This window comes from Amborella trichopoda, chromosome 4, assembly GCF_054954075.1.
Source record: "Amborella trichopoda isolate Santa Cruz 75 chromosome 4, AtrichopodaSantaCruz75HAP2 v2.0, whole genome shotgun sequence".
In the NCBI taxonomy this organism is placed as follows: domain Eukaryota; kingdom Viridiplantae; phylum Streptophyta; class Magnoliopsida; order Amborellales; family Amborellaceae; genus Amborella; species Amborella trichopoda.
The window spans coordinates 47,132,772-47,154,326 of record NC_142339.1 but is presented as its reverse complement, the minus strand read 5'-3'; the positions used below and the strand labels follow the sequence as shown (position 1 = coordinate 47,154,326).

The 21,555-nt window shown below is 35.5% G+C and overlaps 1 protein-coding gene across 32 annotated transcripts in view; it reads left to right on the top strand.

The window, feature by feature from the left end:
- Nucleotides 1-21,290, top strand: part of DBE1 (debranching enzyme 1) — a 104,248-nt gene extending 82,958 nt beyond the window's left edge. For 16 of the 32 annotated variants that reach the window (XR_016054581.1, XR_016054580.1, XR_016054576.1 and 13 more), the window contains 5 exons: nt 11,213-11,318; nt 12,163-12,242; nt 18,873-19,013; nt 20,491-20,571; nt 20,966-21,290. Coding sequence is in view for 13 of the 32 variants with exons in the window: in XM_088865371.1 (XP_088721497.1) it covers nt 11,213-11,318; nt 12,163-12,242; nt 18,873-19,013; nt 20,491-20,571; nt 20,966-21,029 (472 nt within the window). In the remaining 19 variants the exon portion in view is untranslated. Of the gene's footprint in view, nt 1-11,212; nt 11,319-12,162; nt 12,243-18,872; nt 19,014-19,116; nt 19,305-20,473; nt 20,572-20,965 lie in introns of all 32 variants that reach the window. The other 16 variants (XR_016054571.1, XR_016054574.1, XR_016054566.1 and 13 more) reach the window with 4 other exon arrangements.
- The last annotated feature ends 265 nt before the right edge of the window (nt 21,291-21,555 follow it).

Genomic DNA, 21,555 nt, shown 5'->3' with positions numbered 1-21,555 from the left:
ACAAGTGTAGTCATCTTATGAATCATACAACCAACAATAAGAACTGCTTCATCCCAATATGTTTTAGGAACCTCAACCTATTATGATGACTCTTACAACTTCTAAGTGTCGGTTTTTCTATTCTACCACACCATTTTGTTGTGGTGTATAAGAACATGAGGTTTGAGTTTTTATACTGTGTTCAAGAAAATAATTCTTTTATTCATAATGTAGTCGTGCATTATTAGAATGGAAAATTTTGACTTGGATCTCAAACTTGGGTTTGAACAAGTGTTTAAAAAAGCAGATCGGTGACCCGAATCGATCTCACCCATACCCGTGTTGGATCGGTGGATCAGTTCGGAGAATCGGCCGAATCAGCAATTTTTGTTCCAAAAATTTTCAAAAATTAACTATAAATCTCTAAAAATAGGGTTCTTTTAGTTTCTAAAATAAATTAGGAGTGGTGCATTATGTACTTTCATTAGTTTGTAAAAATAGGTGAATACCGAGACGTTTTCTTGAGATGTTCTATATTATAAAATAAATAATAATAATTTCACATCAAACATTTATTAATTCTCTTTACTTATCAAAACCTAACTAACTCTAATATTATACATTGAAATTGAAATTATTGGTTTATATTTTATAATCATTTTACTATACAAATAAGAATAAATTTGAAATTTATAATATCATCTAATTTGAAAATCTAATTTACAACTCTTATTTTATAATAATTTCACATCAAACATTTATTAATTCTCTTTACTTATCCAAAATTATCACAACCTAACTATAATATTATACGTTGAAATTGAAATTATTGGTTAAAATTATGTATATATCCGTTATACTTTCCGTTATTACCAAAATACCAAATACTTTTTGTTATTACTGGAATGTCCGTTTTTTGCACTTTATAACTTTTTTTTAAAAAAAATACGGTTTTACCCTTTTTCGGTTGTTCAACAACCGAAATGGCTGGAATTTCAGTTGTTGAACAACTGAAAATGGCCCCCATAGTTTTACGCTGCTCTCTACGCTTATGCTATGTGAATGCTTAAAAAAGAGAGTTTTACCCATTTTCGATTTTTGAACAACCGAAATGGTTATGATTTCAGTTTTTCAAAAACCAAAAATGACCCCGATAGTTTTAACAGTTTATTCGGTTGAAAATATAACAACAATCAGAGGAAACATATATGAAAAGGAATTTTAAAGATAAATTGACTGTCTTGCAAAGATAATATTATTAAGCAGAAAACACACAAAGAAGTCGATATATTAATGATGATCCAATTCACATAAATGACATGCCAGAATTTTATATAAATAACTATTTTAAACTGCATGAGAGAGGAAGAACAAATAACATGAGAGAAGAAAAACAAATAACTTACATATGACACTCGCAGAAACTGGAAAACAACTTCCACTCGTCCGGATAGTAATTGGGTAACGAGTCCCAGTTACAATCACACATGTAACACTCCCACTCTTTCTATTTTTAATACACAAACACTCTTATCCTTTTATAGAAATTTGATCTGGTTGGCTGGATACACCACCAGATATACAGTAGAGAGAGAGTAGAGTTGTAAAGAGGTTACAGAGAGAGAGTAGAGTTGCAGAGAGATTACAGAGAGAATAGAGTTGCAGAGAGATTACAGAGAGAGAAAACTCCAGATGCCTTGATGAATTGCCTCCTTCCTTCTTTTATAACTTGCGAACGCCAAAATTTTCATTTCAAGTCCATTGGTGCTGGATGGGACTAAAAGCTGTCGGTGATGCTGGATGGGACCTAAAGGTGTCGGTGATGCTGGATGGGACCTAAAGGTGTCGGTGGAGAAAGATGCTGTCGATGTGAACAGGAATAGGTGAAAAGATGTTGTCGGTATGAACAGGAAAAGGTGAAAAGATGTTGTTGGTAACTATTTTGGCTTTTACTATTTTGTCAGCATTTTAGGACTCGTGCGCTTTTGGGTTGCAGTCGCTCCGTCCTGTGTATTGTGATATCATTTACTGTGATATTCCGAAATCCATATCCTCGTTTTCTTGCTCATAGGTTTCTTCATTCTAAGTTGAAGTAGACATGGCTTCTTCTTCCTCATCGAAAATCTATAGCAATTTCTTTTTGAGCTCTTCTCTGGTTGCAGTAGGGTTTTGTTGGCAAAGCTTATTTACATAGTCCGCCATGTTCACTTCTGTATCAAGGGGTGAAAATAGTACCTTTCTCATTTTTATTTTATCAGGGTTTAGGGCTTCATTTTCGTAAACGTCCCACCACTTTATATATATTTGTCTGCCTAGTTCAGGAATATATTCCCAGTTATTTGTATAGTCATCTGATATATGGTAGGACCATTTCATGATCCATGGGATCTGGTATAAAGCCATAAAATACATATGGAGATCTATATTGTGATCTATGAACTTCCTTTGGGAAGCTTGAATATTAGGTGGCAGTATTTCTGTTTCGGATCCCCATAATTGGAACCAGTTTTTTAACCAATTTGGGAAATCTTCTATTACTGGTATTTTTATTTGTATAAACCATGTATGGGAATTTATATTATTTTGAAAAGCAAAGACCTCATGCCATGCTTTAATGTATTCAAAATATTGCTAATATTTATTATTGAAACCTTCATTTTGCAATTTTCTAGGTTTCAAGGGTCGTGCCCCATTCTTTGTATGAAATTATTTTCCTTATTTGGAATTTGGAATATGCTATCATATTTGTATTCTTCTTATAAAAATGGACTAAAGTAATAGATCCCGTTTCAAGGAGAATGGTTTCATACCATTCTCGGCTTTTGTCTCCTTTATTCGGGTGTAGGTGGTTATTTAAATATGTAGCAGCTATTTCCATTGGGTCCTGGGTTTTATGATTATCTTCTATTATAGTAATGGCTATGAAAGAGGTTTCTATGAATCTACTCTTTTCTCCTGTTGTATTTATAGCTATTGGTTTAGGAGAAAATGTCATATCTTGGGCTTGTTTTTTGACTATTTTTTTTGGGGTTATTGATGATGATGATGTTGCCAAAGCTTTACTTGGCACAGGAACTATTTCCATTTTTCCCTTTTTTGCTAAACTCCTCTTGTCCCCCCTGCAAAAACTCACGAGTTAAAAAATCAGGAAGGTAATTAGTGGTGCCTTTAATATGTTCAACTTCAAATTCAAAGGAAGAGATTACACCTTGCCATCGAGCAAAAATTTGTTTGGAGACAAGGTTTTTGACATCTTTAAGAAGTATGTCTTTTGCAGCTTTACAATCCGTGCGAATTAGGAATTTTTGATTGAGTAAATCGCTCTGAAATTTTGTAACACAATGGACAATAGCTAGGATCTCTTTTTTAACAGTAATTTTGCTGGGTCGAATTCCAAGCTCGAGAAGTGAAACGAACCAGTTGTTCAGTATTAGAAATTTTTTGTTTTAAAATCCCTCCTAACCCTTTTTTTGAAGCATCACATTCAATAATTTTGAAAGCAGTAGGGTCGGATAGTGTCAGGCAGGGTAATTCTTTAGCCTTTATTTTTATTTTTCGTACTGCTGAAGTATACACATCCGTCCATTCAGGAGGATTCTTTTTTAATCTTTGAAATAATGGTTTAGCATCAATAGCTAAATCTTTGTAAAAATTAGTAATGTAATTGAAACAACCAAGAATCTCTGAAGCTCAGTTTTGTCTTTAATTATATCTGGGAATTTATTAGCAAAATCAATGGCTCTATCAATGGGGATTATTATTCCTTGGAAGATATTGTGTCCTAGAAATCTTATCTTTGTCTGACAAAGACTAATCTTTTTTGGCAGAAACTACTAAACCAGCCACTTTGATTGCTTTGACAAAAATATTTAAATGTTTAAAATGTTGTTCTAGATTTTCAGAGAATACTAAGACATCATCAATATAAACAATCACAAATTTAGTATAAGGATTAAAGATGTCATTCATAATATTCTGGAACTCTGAAGGGGCATTCTTAGTCCAAAAGGCATAACATTCCATTCATATTGCCCAAAGGAACATTAAAAGCAGTTTTGTATCGATCTTTTTCAGCAATTTGGATCTGTCAATAACCAGACTTTAGATCAAATTTTGAAAAAGTACAAGCATTAACAAGTCTACCCAACACATCTCTTTTATTAGGAATGGGATACCTTATCCATCGTAAGGCCTTATTGAGTGGCTTATAATTTATAACCAATCGAGGAGCCCTTCATTCTATTTCATAAGCTTTTTCTACATAGAATACTGAACAGCTCCAAGGAGAAGAGCTTTTCCTAATAAGTTCTTTTTGAAGCAAATCCGCAATTTCCTTTTTACAAATTTCCAAAAGTCTGGGATTCATCTGAATTGGTCTAGCTTTGGTAGGAATTCTTTCTTCATGGAAATTAATTTCATAAGGTAGGCAAACAATATGTCTTTGCCTATTCCAAAAACATTCGGGAGTTCAGCACATATTTTTTGTTTAATATTTTTTTCTGAGGTTTTCTATCGCCCTTTTATTCTCAGGAAGTAGGAGCTTGGTTTCTATTGTTTTATATTTTACCTCTTCTTTAAGGTAGTATAAGAACTTTTCTTTATTAGAAATTTTTTCTTTTATATTATTGATTTCTCGAATTTTAGGTTTCTCGAAGAACTCAAATTTCACATTATGTCCTTTTATATTGGCTTCAATTCCGGTATTATCAATTTTTATTGGGTAAAGCATATTTAGAAATGGAGTTCCCAGGATTACAGACTGGCTTAATCCTTTTACCATAATAAAGGGGAACTCAAAGCAGTTGCCATTATTGCAAACCGTAGCATTTGAAAGTTTATAGTTTATAACCATTTTACTGCCATCTGCCGTATGTAAGACTTGCGTGGTTTTACTAAAATATTTAGTAGGGACCAGACCTTCATTATACAGTTTAAATCTGCCCCTGAGTCTATTAGAGCAAGAGTTTGAAAACTATATTCTTTATGGACGCTTATTTTTATCATGGTAAACCATTTCTGAGTAATTACTTTGTCAAGAAGACTAACATAATTACAATCTTGGGTTGTATTAGAAGATCATGGCTCATCAATTACCTTAGGGGAAAATTCTTTTGTCTTAAGAGGTAGAGGATTCTTATAATCATTTATAATATTGTTAAATTCTAGTTCGTCATCAATATTGACAAGACTATTTTCAATTGGATTAGAGGCTAACTCTATAATCTGGACTCTATTTTTCAGATTTATTAGTTCATTACGAACCTCATTTATTTCTTGTCTTAGTTCTGAGATGGAAGGTTCTTTATAGGTATTATTTTTATTTTCAACTCTTCTAAGAACATTGGCAAGCTATAATCTTCTTGAGTACATACAAGAGGAGGAGAAGGTTTTTTATTTGTTTTAGCTATATTTATATCCTGGACCAAAGCTTCTCGCTTAGTCTCTGGATAAGTTATTTTATCGATTATATCTATGATTAGGTTTTCTTCTTTTGTAAGAGTATTACAAAAACATGTAGTATCAAATCGCCAATATCGGAGTCTGAACTGCTCAGAATCAATTCTTCGCCCTCTATTAACATTTTTGTATCTGGATCAGAAGAACTTTCAGAAGATTCTTCTTCAATTTGTAATATACTAAACAGTTGCTCTTTGTACTGTCATCTATTTGTAAAGCATCTATTTTCTTCTTGATTCTACATTTATTTTTATAATGACCTACGTTTCCGCAATTATAGCAAACAGGAATTTTCCTCTTTCCTTTGCTTTTAAAAGAGGTATTTCTGGGAGAAAACTTTTTAGAAATCTTTCTTTTATCGAACTTTTATTGGATCTCGCCTTATTGATAGATTTTTTTTTTTTTGTATCTTTTTTTATCAGAATCTCTGGAAGATGGTAGAGTATTAAACCCAAAATGTTCGCAAAAATCTCTTAATTCTTTTCTTCCAGTCATTCTTTGTTTGTCAAGCTGTCTTTTTAATTTTAAATCTGTACAGAGAGCAAGGCCTTCTGCACAAATTTCTGCTGACAATTCTCCTAGTGTATATAAAGAGTATGAGATTATTCCTCCATGTTTATTTTTTAGCCGTGTTTTGACCTTTTCAGCAAAAAGATGAGGTAAGCCAGATATGAATTTTTCTTTCCAGTGGTCGGACTTACTGTCTTCTCTAGAAAGGAGTCTGGAGAAGAATACATCTTTGTATCACTTATAATGGGATAATGTTGGACACCTTAAATTAGAAAGCAGGTCTTCTGATCTAGCATCTAATAACGCGGTACTTCCTACAAAGTGGAGAGTAATTGTATATATTAACGTATTGACTGCATCACTTTCATTATTTATTATATCTTAATTCATTTTTAACCGCCCATTGTTTAGTGGCAGTTAATATTTCATTTTTCGTATTTTCATCCATGTGGAAATCCCACTAACCTCTCAGCCATCCTGTGAATCCACAAATAATGGCTTTGACTATTTCTTGGTCATGGTTTCCACTTATCTTACAGGCAGTAGTATACATGGTCATATGCTTCATAAGATCAAGAATCCGGTTTTCTGACATGCCATCAATATTCTAAGTTACAATGGATCTTCCAGAATAAGATATAGAACTTGTAATTAAATCTTCTTCAAACTGGAGATCTACAGGGGTAGGCCTAGAATAGTACATTCTTGTTTGAGAAGTAGGCCTAAACTTTTTCCCATAGTCTATTCGGTTTATTTCAAGACTTTCTGTTTTAAAAGCTAGTTCTATTTTATCAAGTTCATTATTAGGAAAGGGTTCTTGTTGAAGGACCATAGCTCCTTGGTCAGAGCTTGTCTTAAAAGTTACTCTCTTTTCTTTTATATTTAACTTTGCTAGTTTTCTAACTAGCTCATCCACTAATTCTTTATTATTATCTTTTTTTTATATACCTTGAAGGCTGAACTGACTCTTATTAATGGTTGGGGGGGGTTTAAACAGTAAAGCTTGTTTCCCTTCCGTTTTCTTATGATCCATAGGGTTTTCCCGTGGTCTACTTATTATATTTTCAATCCTAGTTGTCTGCCTTCCAATGGTTTGTAAGCAGAGATTAGTATAATTTTTCTGCTCAATTAGATGTGGAATGGCATCTATTTTATGTGTATGGTGATCCGTTTCTTTAGGAGAAATTTTATAAGGTGAAGCCTTAGCTTCGAGTTTATCTTCACATTTCCCTTTCATCTGAAGACTTCTTTCAGGGGGATAAATGGATTGTAATTCTTCCCCTTGAGTGGTATAAAAGGTTTGATACTGGTTCTCAACAGTCTTAAGACCAAATTCAGAATTGGAATATTCCTAAAGTTCCAGCATCAGATGTTTACAGAAAAGGAACTTTTGAATTTAAAACAAGTTTTTCCATCAAAATTGTAGAATAAAGTATTTCTATCACCAATGAGTAGAATAGTTTCCAACTTCTTTCAAACCGAATGATACAAGACCACAAAAATAAGAGTTACAAATATTTGCATATAGGACTTGTCCAAATTGCTATAAAACCTCTTACTCGAGTTGGTTTAAATAACTCGATCCTTCTTTGCCTAAAGGAGGAGTAACATAATAAATTTTCAGACTCTCTACTAGGAATAGTAGAATCAAGTCTTTGTAACGGTCCTATATCCTTCAATTGTTTCCCCAATTTTTCAATAGCCTTGATAGATCCTAACCTCTTGAAAGTTCTTACCTTAAATATAAAAACCCAAGGGTTCGATATGGATTCAGGATTCCAAAATATTGCTCTAGTTTATAGGATATGCTATAAAGTGATGAACACTTTATGCCCAAATGCACTTCAGATGGATACTAAAGGGCAAACGGTGTTTTTCCAAACTAATATGGAAAAATCTAATACTGTTATACCAAGGTCTATGGCCTGGTCTCAGACTCCTTGAAAAATGGTCTCTGCACTCTGAAAATCAACAATCTAGAACCCCAGTGAATCGAGAACCCGAACAAATAATAGAATACCCAGATGGGGATGTAGAAATACAATTTAATTCAAACTGACGGACTCGAATAAATATTTCTGAAGGCCCTTCTAGAATTCCTTCAAGATGCTCTACTTCTTCTGTTCCATAGTCAAAACAGGAGCAAAATCATAGGAGACCAGTAGTAGAAGGATTGACTAGAAAATATAGTCAAGTCCAACAACCAGTATATAGAATATATGAACCTAGTTCCGCAGATAAAGAACCAACGCCTTCTGACTTAGATTTCAATATCCTTACTCTCCAAGAAGAAAAAATAGAAGAAACAATATTTAAAACAAGACCTCCTGTCTGATGAAAATAAGAACATCCGGGATTGGTACCTGGCTGAATTCCCCCAAAACCTATTAGATGCGTCGCATAAGAAATTCAATAAATTCATATTAAAACATAAGAGAATGTTCAACATCCGAAAATGTCTTATTTTCGGTTCTTGAACAACCGAAAATAGACATGAGGTTAAAAATTTGAATTGTCATTTTCGGTTGTTCAAGAACCAAGAACAAGACATTTTTGGATGTTGAACGACCTAAAATGTCTTAATTTCGGTTGTTCAACAACCGAAAATAGGACATTTTCGATTGTTCAACATACGAAAATGTCCTGTTTTCGGTTCTTGAACAACTGAAAATAGACATGAGGTTAAAAATTTGAATTGTCATTTTTTATTGTTCAAGAACCGAAAACAAGACATTTTCGGATGTTGAACAACCGAAAATGTCTTAATTTTGGTTGTTCAACAACCGAAATGGGTAAAACTCTCTTTTTTAAGAATTCAGATAGCATAGACGTAGTGAGCAGCGTAAAACTATAGGGGCCATTTTCAATTGTTCAAGAACCGAAATTGCAGCATTTCAGTTGTTGAACAACCGAAAAAGGATAAAAATGTCTTTTTAAAAAAAATCGTTATGAGGTGAAAAAAACAGACATTCCAGTGCTAACGGAAAGTATTTGGTATTTTGGTAATAATGAAAAGTATAACAGATATATACATAATTTTCCCTATATTTTATAATCATTTTACCATACAAATAAGAATAAATTTGAAATTTATGATATCATCTAATTTGATAATCTAATTTACAACTATAGCAAAATATAATACATTATATAATTTATAATATAAATATATTAATAAATAATATATGACATCGGGCAATCCGGATCGAGAATCAAACATTTATTAGATGTGATACTAAATTAATACACGTTTGATACTTTGATGTGATACTAATATAAAGAGAGTCTATTGATGAATATAAGGAAGGTTTTTAAATACAATTGAATATGCATCATTAAGAAGGTTTTAAAAATGCGTCGTATAAATGCATGGTACCCTAAACTATATTGGGCGCTCTTTTATAGATTGACTTTTATATATTGGACGCTGTTTTATAAGGCAAAAAATTGAATGCTTTTTTATAAATGCATGGCACGTCTAAATTCATGGCGCCCGAAACTACATTGTCCCACATTGACAAAGTGTGGGAGCGCAAAGCAATATAAATTGAATTCAATCTCCCTGTATGGTACCAGCGTGTGGTGGAGAAGCCAGGCTGCGTGGTTGTTTGACATGTGGCCGGTATGAGAGCACATGGGCAAAAGGTTGTGGTGGGTGGGCTCCCTCAATTTTTTAAAGGAAAAATCATATTTATAGGATTTTCCAAAATACTATTAAAATCGGTGACATGTCCGATATTTATTAAAGAAGCGGTGACATGGCCGAACCATGACGTCATGACACGCGGTTTATTGTAGCGACACAGCCAGATCCTGTTTTATGAGCGGATCCAGGACAGTCTGGATGATACCCGATCCGGATCGCCCAATTTTGGATCGGGGCACCGAATTTTTAAACACTGGTTTGAACCATTCTATGAAATAATTTAACTATTGAGGGTACTTCATCACTACTTTCCATAAGATAGATCCAAGCTTGTATAACAAGACTAGTCATCAATCAATGAGATAAAATACCAACATCCAAATACATAAATAACCTCAACAGGATCCCAAAATTAGAATGAACAAGGTGGAATGATTTAGAACTTATCTGGAAGCAATAATTTTAAGGACCTTAGAGACATGTGGCCTAAGCGGGTGTACCACAAGAGTACTTTCTCTTGACTTCTGGAGTCAGAATTGAGACTAGTAGATGGGCATCCCGTGTTGAAAAGGTATAGCCGGTTGTCATCACGACCACCACTAATCATCTTACTCATTTTTAGGTCCTGAAAAACACATTGTGAGGGTTAGAATGGTACATTGCAGTTTAGTTGTTTTGCCAAGCAGCTAACTGTGAGAAAATTGGAAGGAAAAGAAGGCACATTTATTACAAAGGGTAAGGACAAGGATGATGAAAACTTATATTTTCTGCTCCCAGAAGCAATGATAGATCCATCAGCAAGTATAACTACATTAGAAGTGGGAGAAAGGGACCAAAACCAACTTGTCTTAGCAATCTTATCATCGGTAGCTCCTAAATCCATGACCTAGGATCCAAAAGAAGTGGATTGGGGAAGATGGTTTCCAAATTCGTATGTACCTGACTGCTCTACTAGTGTCCTAGATCTGAATGAAGCATTGAAAGCAGACAAGTGGTTTTGTAAATCATTGAGGACCTGATCTGTTGGATCAGATAAAGTGGGCTATGCTGCTGAAATTACTTCCCCCTCAGTCAATACTATATTGCTACTTGCACTCCTTTGTTTCGGTTTCAAATGCGATTGATTGTTTCGTTCACAAGCTTATCTCAAATGGAGTTGCAGTCGGCTTCTTCATATTTCTTATGTTTATGAAACACCATATTGGTGGTGATTTGAATTGCCCTTATATTATTGCAGTAAAGTCATCTAGGCGAAGCAAAATAAAGTTCATAAATAAGCACCCTGATCCAAAGCCAAACAATCACTTTGATCATGTAGGGTAGAGCACGACACTTCACTTTAATGCTGGAATTAAAGACCTCAGGTTTATTTTAATCTTCCAAGAAAGTGGAGAGTTACCTAAGTGAATGCATATGCCTGTGGAAGAGTGGCTACCAACAGGTAAGCCCACCAATCTTGATTGGATAAATCGTTAAAGGTGGTTGCGATAATGATGGGAGTAACTGTATCTGTGGCAATACAAATTCTACCTTCATCTATTTTAGTATATAGTCAATATATTTCACTTATTTCCTTTAGGATCTTACTGGTCCTTAATTTGTCGTTCCTCATCTTTTCAGAAAATCTTTTGACTGGGGAAGCTTGAGAACTGATTTTGGTGTTCAAACAACACAATATGTTACATTTCTCAGTTCACTACGTACTAAGCGAAGTGATCTACTTCAGGCACGTATCACTCTCAATTTCCTTGTGGTTGTTGTTTATCATCTTTTTCTTTTCCTTGTTTCCTTTTCTGATTCTTATATGCCTTGATTACCGCCCGGAAAACTATGTGATTAACTTTATTTAATTATCATTCGAGCAATGAGACATTGTCTTTATTCTTACTAATGAAAAGAAAATGCACCTATTACTCTCCCTAATTTTTCATCCAACACATAAGAAAGTCACAACTTATGGATTTGTGATCTCTGCTTGCAAATGATTGCATCGGAAATACATTAGGATTGGGAAGACACACTTCTACCTGACTATTTCGACACTACATGGGTTTCCTTTCAAATTAATGGATAATTTAACTTGAAATATGGTGTAGTAGCTAAATTGCATGCCATCGATATACTTGTTATAATAGTTTCATTCTCTTAGTGTTTCTTGAACCCTTCTATGCGTATTCCCTTTTTAATTTTCTTCTTAAATGAAGTATGTGGGATATTTTTATCTTTTGCACCTTGAATCATTATCTCTTTGATATGTGAGTAGAAAAATGATGGGATACCAGGGTTGGCAAGTCTGTACTATCTGAAGTCGTATGTGATGACCGAACCACCCTACATGTAATACCTGCCATACAATTTCCTTAGGAGCTGTTTTTTAACAACTCATTAGAGATGCAAGATATTGTTTTCCTTTACCATTGCATCTCTTATGGCTAGAAAATTCTAAAGAACCAAGTATCCTAACTAGTGATATACTTTATTAGGTTCTTATGAATTTAACACACTGTATATTTTCATAAAATAGTATTGCTATAGTATTGAATGAAATGTATTAAACATGGTTTTCACAGAGAAAGCATTTCATGAAAATAGAACACCTTGATTGGCATGGGGAAGACCAATCTCAACCACAATGGGAAGCACCATCTAGGTAATTTCTTGCCTTTGATTAATGTTTTCTCATCTCCATACCTATGTCCTGATTAAGCATCTTGATAAGAATATGCTCTTACATTCTACAGGTAATTTTATTCTTTCCACCTCAGTCTATATCTTGTACATTTTACCCAAATTGAACTGAGCTGTTTTAGAGCTTGCTGCTGAGCGTGAGAAGGGAAGAAGTGAGATATCACCTCCATCTATATCATGTACATTTTACCCAAATTGAACTGAGCTGTTTTAGAGTTTGCTGCTGAGTGTGAGAAGGGAAGAAGTGAGATAACAGGTCACATGTGGCCAGACTGAAATTTTTAGATTGTATACACAACAGATAGATGAGACTAGAATTCAGATCCACAATTAAGGAGTGCAAGCAACATGTCTAGACTTGGGAGTTAGCATTCTATAGAGATGACTAATCTGGTTATGAATTTGATGCATATAGACACTAGGAATATATATTATACTGTTTGATGCTTCAAATTCATATCATTATAACAAATAACCATATTCAGTTGAGAAAGCTTTATTAGCGACCTCTTTATTTGATTTGTAATAGTCATAATCATTGGAGCCTTTTCTCACCTATTTGTAGTCAGCTACGCAAATCCCGGTCCGCCATTCTGCTCTCTTAAGGGCTATACCCTGGGTGAGGCCCCAAGTCCCTGTATTTTTTCTCACTACTTCCAACCATGTCTTTTTGGGTCTACCCCTAGCCCTTTTTTAGCATTGCACTTGAACTAATTTGTTGGGTTTTTGTGGCCCCATTTAAAGGCCTTATGAGAGCATGTAACCAAATTTATTATAGTGGAACAATAAACTCCAGTGGGAGTATGGACCAGAGGGACTGAGGTTGGCAATATTATTTATCGAGACTCAGACTAAGCATGACGAGCTAGGTCAGTCGAGTACCAAACTCTAAATACCTGGGCATAGAGCACAACCGATAAGGATTAGCGGGGTTAGCCCTTGATGAGGTCAGAGGTACCCAAGGTAGTGAGCCAAGAGACTGTGTGACCTTTGTGTGTGATTAGTGGGCCAAAGGGACAAGGGTCAAGCCTCATCTTATACCATCACACTGCATGTACACATGATAGTTGTATCGAGAAGCAAATCACCATTGAGGGTGATGTGTTCACACGTGCGAGAGATGTAACTGAATTATGGGATGGCCTAAATTCTTCACCTTGGGATAATATTATGAGAAAATTGAAGAATCCTTACATGAACCTTGTTCCTACCAAGAAGCTCTTACCTGTCTAGAGAAGGCACAATGAGAAGAAACCATGATTGATGAGCTTATCTCAATTAAACAAAGTCTTGGAACTTAGTGAACTTACCTCTTGATAGAAGACCCATAGGCTACAAGTGGATCTTTAAGAAGAAACTGAATTCAGAAGGGAAATTAAAAAGCCAGATTAGTAGCCAAAGGGTTATACCTAGAAAAAAGGAATAGATTATGATGAGACCTTGTCCCTTATAAGCTAAGTTCCCATTCGTCACGATCCTTATAGCTATAGTAACCCATTTCGACTTTGAACTCCACTAAATGGATTTAAGACTACATCTTTTAATTAGAGCGTTAGAAGAAGAAATTTAAATGACACAAGCAAGAACCTTCATAGAGGGCAAAGGAAAACCTAGTGTATGAACTTAAAAAATATTTTTATTGCCTTAAGCAATGATCGAGGCAGTGGTATATCAAGTTTCATGAGACCTTGTCAAAAGTTGGTTTCGTGCCTAACCAAGAGGACTATTGTATATATGCCAAGTTCAGTGGGAGTCATCTCCTTACATGGGATGATATGTTGATTGTCAGTATTTCAATGACTCATATCGGAAACAAAAGCTTTCTTGTCACAACACTTCGATATGAAAGTTCTTGGAGAGGTTTCATATGTTTAGGGAATCAAGATCATGAGAAAAGAAGCGAGAGAACCACTAATTATCCAAAAGACACATTGCAAGAACATACTGCAAAGATTTTGAAACGGATAATTGTTGGCCCATATTAACCCTCATTGATAAGAAGACCAAGGTAAGGCTAGCCATGGGCCCCACAAGTTGAAAAGAAAAAGAGGCCATGCAAAGATTTTCATACAACAGTGCAGTTGGGTCACTGATGTATGTAACATTGGGACGAGACCGGAATTATCATTTGCTATTAGCATAATTAGCTAATTCCAGAATAATCCAGGCATGGAGCACTGTAAGTCAATTAAAAGAGTTTGGCAATACTTGAAGGGAACTTTTAATCTCACACTCGCTCATGGAGGAGGCTCGAATACAGTGATATTCAGATGCGGACTATCCGGGCAATCCAGATGAGATGAAATCCATATCTGGGTATATCTTCACACTTGTCATTGGAGCTTTGTCCTTATGCTTAAGGAAACAGTTGCACTCTTGACTATGGAGTCTATGTGGCTTGTTGTCTCGCAGAGGAAGCAGTCGTCTTGTTGAAGAAGTTCCCAAATTAGCTCAAATTTAAATCTGGTAAAGTGCCCATGTGTAAGAATCTATTGTGACAACTAGGCAACGGTTTGTGTGGCCAAAGAGCATGATTTCACTAGAAATCCAGGCACACTAAGAAGGATTACTATCATATTCGCAACAATATCCAAGCAGGAGAGATCGACATTGCTTCTCTCCCAATAGAGGTATGTTAGCAGATCTTTTGACAAAAAGATTTGTAGAAAATCTATTTGGCAAGCATGTATATGAGATGTGCTTGAGAGGGAGTGAGAGGGAGTGATTGTACGATCGTCAAAGGCCAAGTGGGAGATGATGGGGTTTATAGCTTTTAAAGCCCGTGAGAGCATGTAAACAAAGAATTATAGTAGTTGTACACTTCAGTGGGAGTGTGTATGTTCATTGACTAACCTAAGATTAGGCAGTCTGTAGCCCTGGGCATATGACACTACCATAAAGGGATCATCCCTTGTTGAGGTTAGCGGGATGCCTAGGGATGGTTTGTAGGTCAAGAGAGCTTCATTGTCTCACATGCACGAATGTAGGCCTGTGAGAACAAGGGCTAAATCCTCAGCAAGCTTCCGTATGGCATGTATAGATGACAACCACATATCGAGAAGCAGCCCTGCAATGATATATGTGTCCATGTTCATAAAGAGAGTCTCCCTTATACTATAATAAAATGTGCGGTGACTTGCTCCTAAGGCGAAGAACCTGTAATCTACAATCCAAGACCATGGTTTCACTATTTTTTTGCCAACTTTGACGAGCCAATCATGAGCTCCTGCGTAAGACTATGGGTCATGGGTCTCATTGGGTTGGTTTAAGAAGATAGCTGAGGACCACGGTTACTAGGTCTGGTGGAGTGCCCTGACAGTTACTCTTCTTGATCAATTGGTACCAATCCATTTCTAGGAGAGCTTCATGGTCTCCTGTGTGCAGATGTAGGCTTGTGAGAGTGAGGCTAAATGTTCAACGAACTTCCACACGGCATATATAGATAACAGTCACATATTGAGAAGCAACCATGCAAAGAGATATGTATCCTTGTACATAAAGAGAGTCTCCCTTACACTATAGTAGACTTGCTCTTAAGTCGGAGAACCTGTAATCCACATTCCACAACTATGGTTTCACTATTTGTTAGCCAACTTTGATGAGTCAATCTTGAGCCTTTGTATAAAACTATGGGTCATGGGTCTCGTTGGGTTGGTTTAAGAAGATAAGCTTAGGACCACGGTTATTGGGTCGGGTGGAGTGCCCTGACCGTTACTCTTCTTGATCCATTGGTACCGATCCATTTTTAGAACTTTTGGTTTCAGTTTTAGAAATGTTTCTGTGAATTTTATAAATTTTTCAGAATTTTACAGTTATTTTCAGCAATGAAAAATCCTTAAAGGCCATTTCTCAAATTTTTGAAATTGTGGAGGGGCTAGGATGAACACGTGGAGGCTCTTGGATCCAGCCCCATGCCACACCCACATGTGTTGGATGTGTGGCCATAGGGCTCACACGTCACACATGGGTGGTGGGACGCCCCCCTCCCCTCTTCTTGATTTTCTTTTTAAAATAACAGATGTTTTATTAAAGAAGGAAATCTTGTATATTCTTTGAAAAAATTATGTGACATTATTTTTTGGGAATACTGAATATTTTATTTATTTTTTTAAATTATGCTTTCAAGTTTTGATTTTGGCCAAATCCTCGACTTAAAATTCCTACAATCTTTTGTGAGAGAAAAGGAAGCTTTAGTCAAAACAGAAAATGTGTTTGATTGGTCTTGTCCTAAGTTGACTAGAAGTAGATCTGGGTTAGATTCAAGGGATAAGGTTCCTAGATTTCTCCTTAAATCATGATGGGTGATTCATGGGATGGATGACTTAGATTTGTTTCTCTCACCTCGCAGATTGCTTAGGAGTCATATAGACAAGATAAATTCTAAATTAGATAGGCATATACCTAACCCACTTGGAGGCTATAAATAGAGGGTAGATCCCCTATCTGAAATTCCTACCCTCTCTCTCTCTCTCTCTCTCTCTCTCTCTCTCTCTCTCTCTCTCTATATATATATATATATATATATATATATATATATATATATATATATATATACCACCCTAGGGACTTTTGCGGTGGTATGCCACCCATATATTAGATAGAGGGCCTCACCTAGCCCGAGAATAACCAAGGAATGTTCCACTTGCAGCATGCCCAAGATAGGTTCAGAAGGATCTATAAAAACCCTAATTTTTGTTTTATGCTCTCAAACCCTAGATCTGAAAATGATAATGCCTAATGGAGCTTCACAACTTAGAGAATTCAGTTAGGCCAATAGGATTAGAGCATGCCATCAGTTAAGTAATCAGGTGTGGGGTGTTCCAAGCATAGTTACAGGAACCTTGGGGGTAAGGCCATTGTCCCAACTTAGGAACTCGATCTTGCACTTCCTCTAAGGGATCTTAGAGGGAGCTGGGTTTAGAAAAATAGGGATCTCGCTCCCTATAAAATGGAAATCTCGGTCTACATGTTCGTAGGATCCCACCAAGGAGAGGAGCTATATTATTAATTGAAATATTGCTCCTCTCCTTGGTATTATAGATTTATTCCTTTAGAGTATGTTAAATTGTGGTGCATATTATATCGTGGTATACTAGAATTATGGTATTAAAAAAACTATAATTTGATATCATAATAAGCCAATTTATGGTATTATTAAACTGTATTATTGTAGCAAATTAGAGTACTATAACTATGGCATTGGTAATAAGCTAAGCTAAGGTGTATGATAATGGATTGAGCGAGCATTGGCTCGATCTTACTTTTATCATATACTATTAATTGATCTCGTTTTATGTAGAGTGGATATTAAATCCGTCCAGGTCAAAACCTTGATCCTAATGACATGGTATCTCGCTGTACAGACTTCGATTCTAACCCTAGGGATCTTCAACCCTACGGCGGTTTGACGTTCCCTGAAACAATTCCCCTCTCGAACTCACTCCCGCCTCCAACAACTATGGTTCTAAGTCCAAGGGGGTGACCCTAGGAAAAATCAAGGAAGTCTTCTAGCTGTTGTAGTTTTTTTTTCAGTCAATATTGATCAATTTATTTCAGTTTCCAGAAACATTACTTGTATTAGAATTCATAATTAAAGCTTGTATTCAGCCCTTGGATTGAGTCATATTTGTCTGGCAATAAAAAAAAAAAGATCCTATGTTGTATTTAGGATTTAGTTTCTTATTACAGCATTGTTTTGTGGCATTTGTAAGTATAGTTCAGATATATTAATTAAAAAAAAAAAACAAAATGTTTATTTTACTCGGAATTCCGCCACTTCTTTCATCAACCATATTTCAAAACTAAATAATAAACTAAAAATCACAAAGTAATCATCCAAATTCCACCCCCACTCCAAAAATGACATCAATCATCCACCCAAAAATAGCACATTACAAATTTCCAATCGCTACAAAGGCACAAAAACAAAGGTACGTACACATTACAATACAAGTTTATACTTTACATTGTGCAATGTAAATACTATAAAAGAATCAAGCAATGAGAAGAAAGAAAAATCATTATTTTTTTTTAATAAAATCACAAAACCCTTTTCTCCTCTTTCCATTTATTGAATTATGGAAATGTTAGGGTTTCGGGCTAGAGAGACCCAAGCACAAAGCAAATCATCAAAAGCCCTATATCTTTCTAGAATATGGTATTTAAAAGCTTGTAACTGACCAAAATAAAAATCATTACGAGTTTACAAATCTAAAAACTAAATATATAAGCAATCCAAAAAAATAAGAAAGAAGGGTTGACACCAATATTTTTTTCTCCAACTGACAAAAGCCCTTTCTTGTTTCTATGTCTCTATAAATTTACATCAAACAAAGAGAGCAAGAAGTAAAATACTCATTTGGGAGGCTGACAAAATTGTTAAAATATGGCTGGACAGTCCCAGATCATAGTTGTTGGGATCCCCATGAACTCAGATCGTTCTCAATTAATCATGAACAAGCAGGTCCTAACTGAAAAAATAAAGCCTTATCCCTTGTATGTGTTGATTCATTCAAATTGTGATATGGTGTTTTAATTTGGCTGAAACTCATCCTTATCATGTAAATTTGAAATTTATTTTTGTTTCCTGCAGCAAGTTTCTAGCCGTTACCGTGAACACAGGGGATGATGAAACAGAAACAAGATCTAATGGTGGTGACCTGTATTTTGCCATCAATGCTCATGGTTCCTCAGAATGTGCTGTTCTGCCTCAAGTTTCAAATAACATGGCCTGGTAGGATTATCAAATTCTTGGTCTGCTGATAGCTGAACGATAGATCATATATGTGTGGACAAGTTTTTTTTGGTAAATATTTTCATAAATTTGATTACAGCAGAACTCTAGAATCAGCACACATGGAGAATGAGTTAGCTACTTCCGCAAGCATGGGCATGCATGTATGTATAGGTTTCATGTCATAGAAATCTTGGGTGTCAGTTTACTTAACTGGCTTGAAGAACTTGAATCTGGTTTCAGACCAGCTAACTGAAGAACTTCAATCTGGTTCCAGACCCAGTGAAAAAGGTTCTGCCTCATTTCATTCTCCATATTAGTTATATGCATATAGCTGTTCCCAATGGTTCTTAGTAGTAGGGAAGCTCTTCTTCCCAGTTGCCATAGAAATTATGTATAATTTTCACCACTTTAGGTTTTGATCCCTTGAAATCATGGAATGTTTTGCAATCTAGCAAGGGTGGAATGATCTGTCATTTGTGAATCTGTTAAATATCAGTGCATTGCAATCTTTGGGTCCACGGAGATGAAAATGCATAATGTGAGCATTTGATCATTTGTGATCCTAATTTATGCGACAACCGTGGTGCCCATCAATGAGTAGTAGGTGCTTACCAACTTAAGAAGATTTCAATGGCTTTAGCTCAGTGCAATCAAACTTTTTAAGAATATCTTTATTTTTGAAATTTTCAGATGAGACTGAAAGCAGAAATTTGGGATTTGTACTAAAAGAGAAACTTGGGATGTGTATATCCCAATATAGTTTACCATACTATTTCTTAACATAATGAACCTTAGAAACTACCTCAATTTTGATCACGGTCTACTCTTATGATTGAGAAATATCAGTTGAACAATTTATTTGATGAAGGTTATGTCACAGTCTCCCATTCTCCTCATAATGGACCTGGAAAACCTAATGTGAACAAAAATTGTTGCGGACATTAGGAAGGATTGCCCTATAGTATTATCTAAATACTTATTATAGAAAAACAAAAAGAAAATATTTAGATGCTGACATTTAACTTCACTGTTGAATCTCCCCACGGGATTTATGGTAGGATGGTAAACCACATAGCGGAGTCCGCATTAGATGATGGTGTTCATCCACAGAACCACATATCTCCAATGATTCCTTCTCACAATATTTTGAGGCCTCTGATTGAAGAAGTGGACTTTGTAGAGTATAATATGACCCCGATCATTTCAGAATCAGTAAATGTGACTGATGATGTCAATATGCTGCTGAATGTTTCAACAGAACTGACTGCCTTTCCTGCTTAGAATGGCTGTTTCCAGTTGTACTTTGAATTGAATCCACATTATGAATGCTTTTTAGATTTTGATCAATCAACTTTCCATATATATTCACTCAAATGACTTGCTTCTTTGTGGATTCCTATATTCAGAGCTTTGCTCAATTATCTGCTTCATTGTAAAGTGTGTATGTACCGTATCAGTGTCTTCATTCATGCAGGTTTTGCCTAGTGGACACCAGCCTCCCATATCCAGGTTTTTTCTCAATGGAAGGCATTCCTATTGATCAACCAGCAACAAGGTAGACATACTAAGACCATATATTTAGTGGCTTGATATGTTCGTAAGTCTCAGAATGTCACTCAACAAGAAGTGGTTTCAAAGGTAAATTATAATCCACTGGGCTTTGGTACATGATACTTCAAAGGGGGCATCCATTATCCGATCTTGATAACAGACAATGGAGAATATGGATGATTGATGGTTATTTACCATATACCATGTTCCATTGGATTATCGTTTATCCTTCCCAATAAATAAATGTGGCTCTTAAAAGCCATCTGGTTAATTTATTGTTCTTCAGTGCTAAGCTTTTGCATCCATGGTGCTTAGGTAAATTATCTAACTACATTATGAGAACCTATTGTGTTGAAATTTATGCCATTGATTTTTCCCTTGTTTCATTGTCATTGCAGCATTGCCATTTATAGCATGAAGCCTCACAGCTGTACTCTTTTTGAAGCCCGGAAGATTAGCTAACGAACTCCCATTACACGATTCCTCAAGTAGCTAGCTGAAAGAGTGGCCATGAGATGTGGCAGGACGAATGGTTGTTTCCTGCGAACGAATCCGACATGTATTGTAATGTTATCTTTGTCTTTCCTGTATATGTAGTACCTCTTAACTGCCAAAAGTACAATGCAGAGTTGAATAAGCAGTTCTGGTTTTCTTAAGTTAATCAGCTCCATCGTTTGTAATATATTTTGTCTGAATCAAATGCGAGAGAACTGTGCCACTAAATGCATCTTGGAGCTCTTTGATTAACACCTCAGTCCTTAGGGTCAACTCTGTCCATTGGAATGATGGATCTTGTTGGAAGTGGGACCCATCAGAAAACATGACCCACCTGTGGGCCCCATTCTATCATCATGTTCATTTTCTCAAGAGCACTTATATTATGCTCTCGCAGGAGCAATACTAGTCTGTCCTTCTCAACTGACATCAACCTTCGAGAATTTTGAGTTGGCATCGTTTTATTTAATCTATGGGAAATGAGAAATGAATT